General features: G+C 53.1%; 1 protein-coding gene across 1 annotated transcript; it reads right to left on the reverse strand.

The window, feature by feature from the left end:
* Nucleotides 1-80: 80 nt before the first annotated feature.
* On the reverse strand, nt 81-303 carry PHALS_04282 (reverse transcriptase; the record flags this gene model as incomplete). Its single annotated transcript, XM_024718370.1, has 1 exon — nt 81-303. A coding segment is annotated over one exon (223 nt), but the record flags the coding sequence as incomplete, so codon positions are not given.
* Nucleotides 304-422: the final 119 nt, after the last annotated feature.

The following is a 422-nucleotide window of genomic DNA, read 5'->3' on the forward strand; positions in this document are numbered from 1 at the left end:
CGGGTCTTTGGAGACGACGTCTTAAAATTCCTTTACCAAAGGATAGTACGGATCCAAGAGGATCCGTAGGGTCGACGAACCACTTCGTGCGTTCAGCGCTCTCTTGGTGTCTTTCAAGACAGCTTCATCCAGAAGCGATGACGAGTTTATCTCTTCGTCCGGGCGTACAATGACCACATCGGCCAAATTGCCTGCCTTCAAGGCACTGCCGAACTCTTCAAGAGACATCTCGTCCAGCTCATGAAGAGCATCTACTGCAGGTATTGTTACGAGGCGGACGTCGCCATCTTCCTCCCCCGTCATTTAGTTGACGAATGTGTATAACTGTGCGCCATCGTCTACGGTAGACACACCCTGGATCAAAGTCGACGCCTGGCGTCTTGCAGCCAGCATACGGCGTCGCCGTCGCCTCTGTACAGAGG

Source organism: Plasmopara halstedii, assembly GCF_900000015.1.
Source record: "Plasmopara halstedii genome assembly, contig: Scaffold_2550, whole genome shotgun sequence".
Classification (NCBI taxonomy): Eukaryota; Oomycota; class Peronosporomycetes; order Peronosporales; family Peronosporaceae; genus Plasmopara; species Plasmopara halstedii.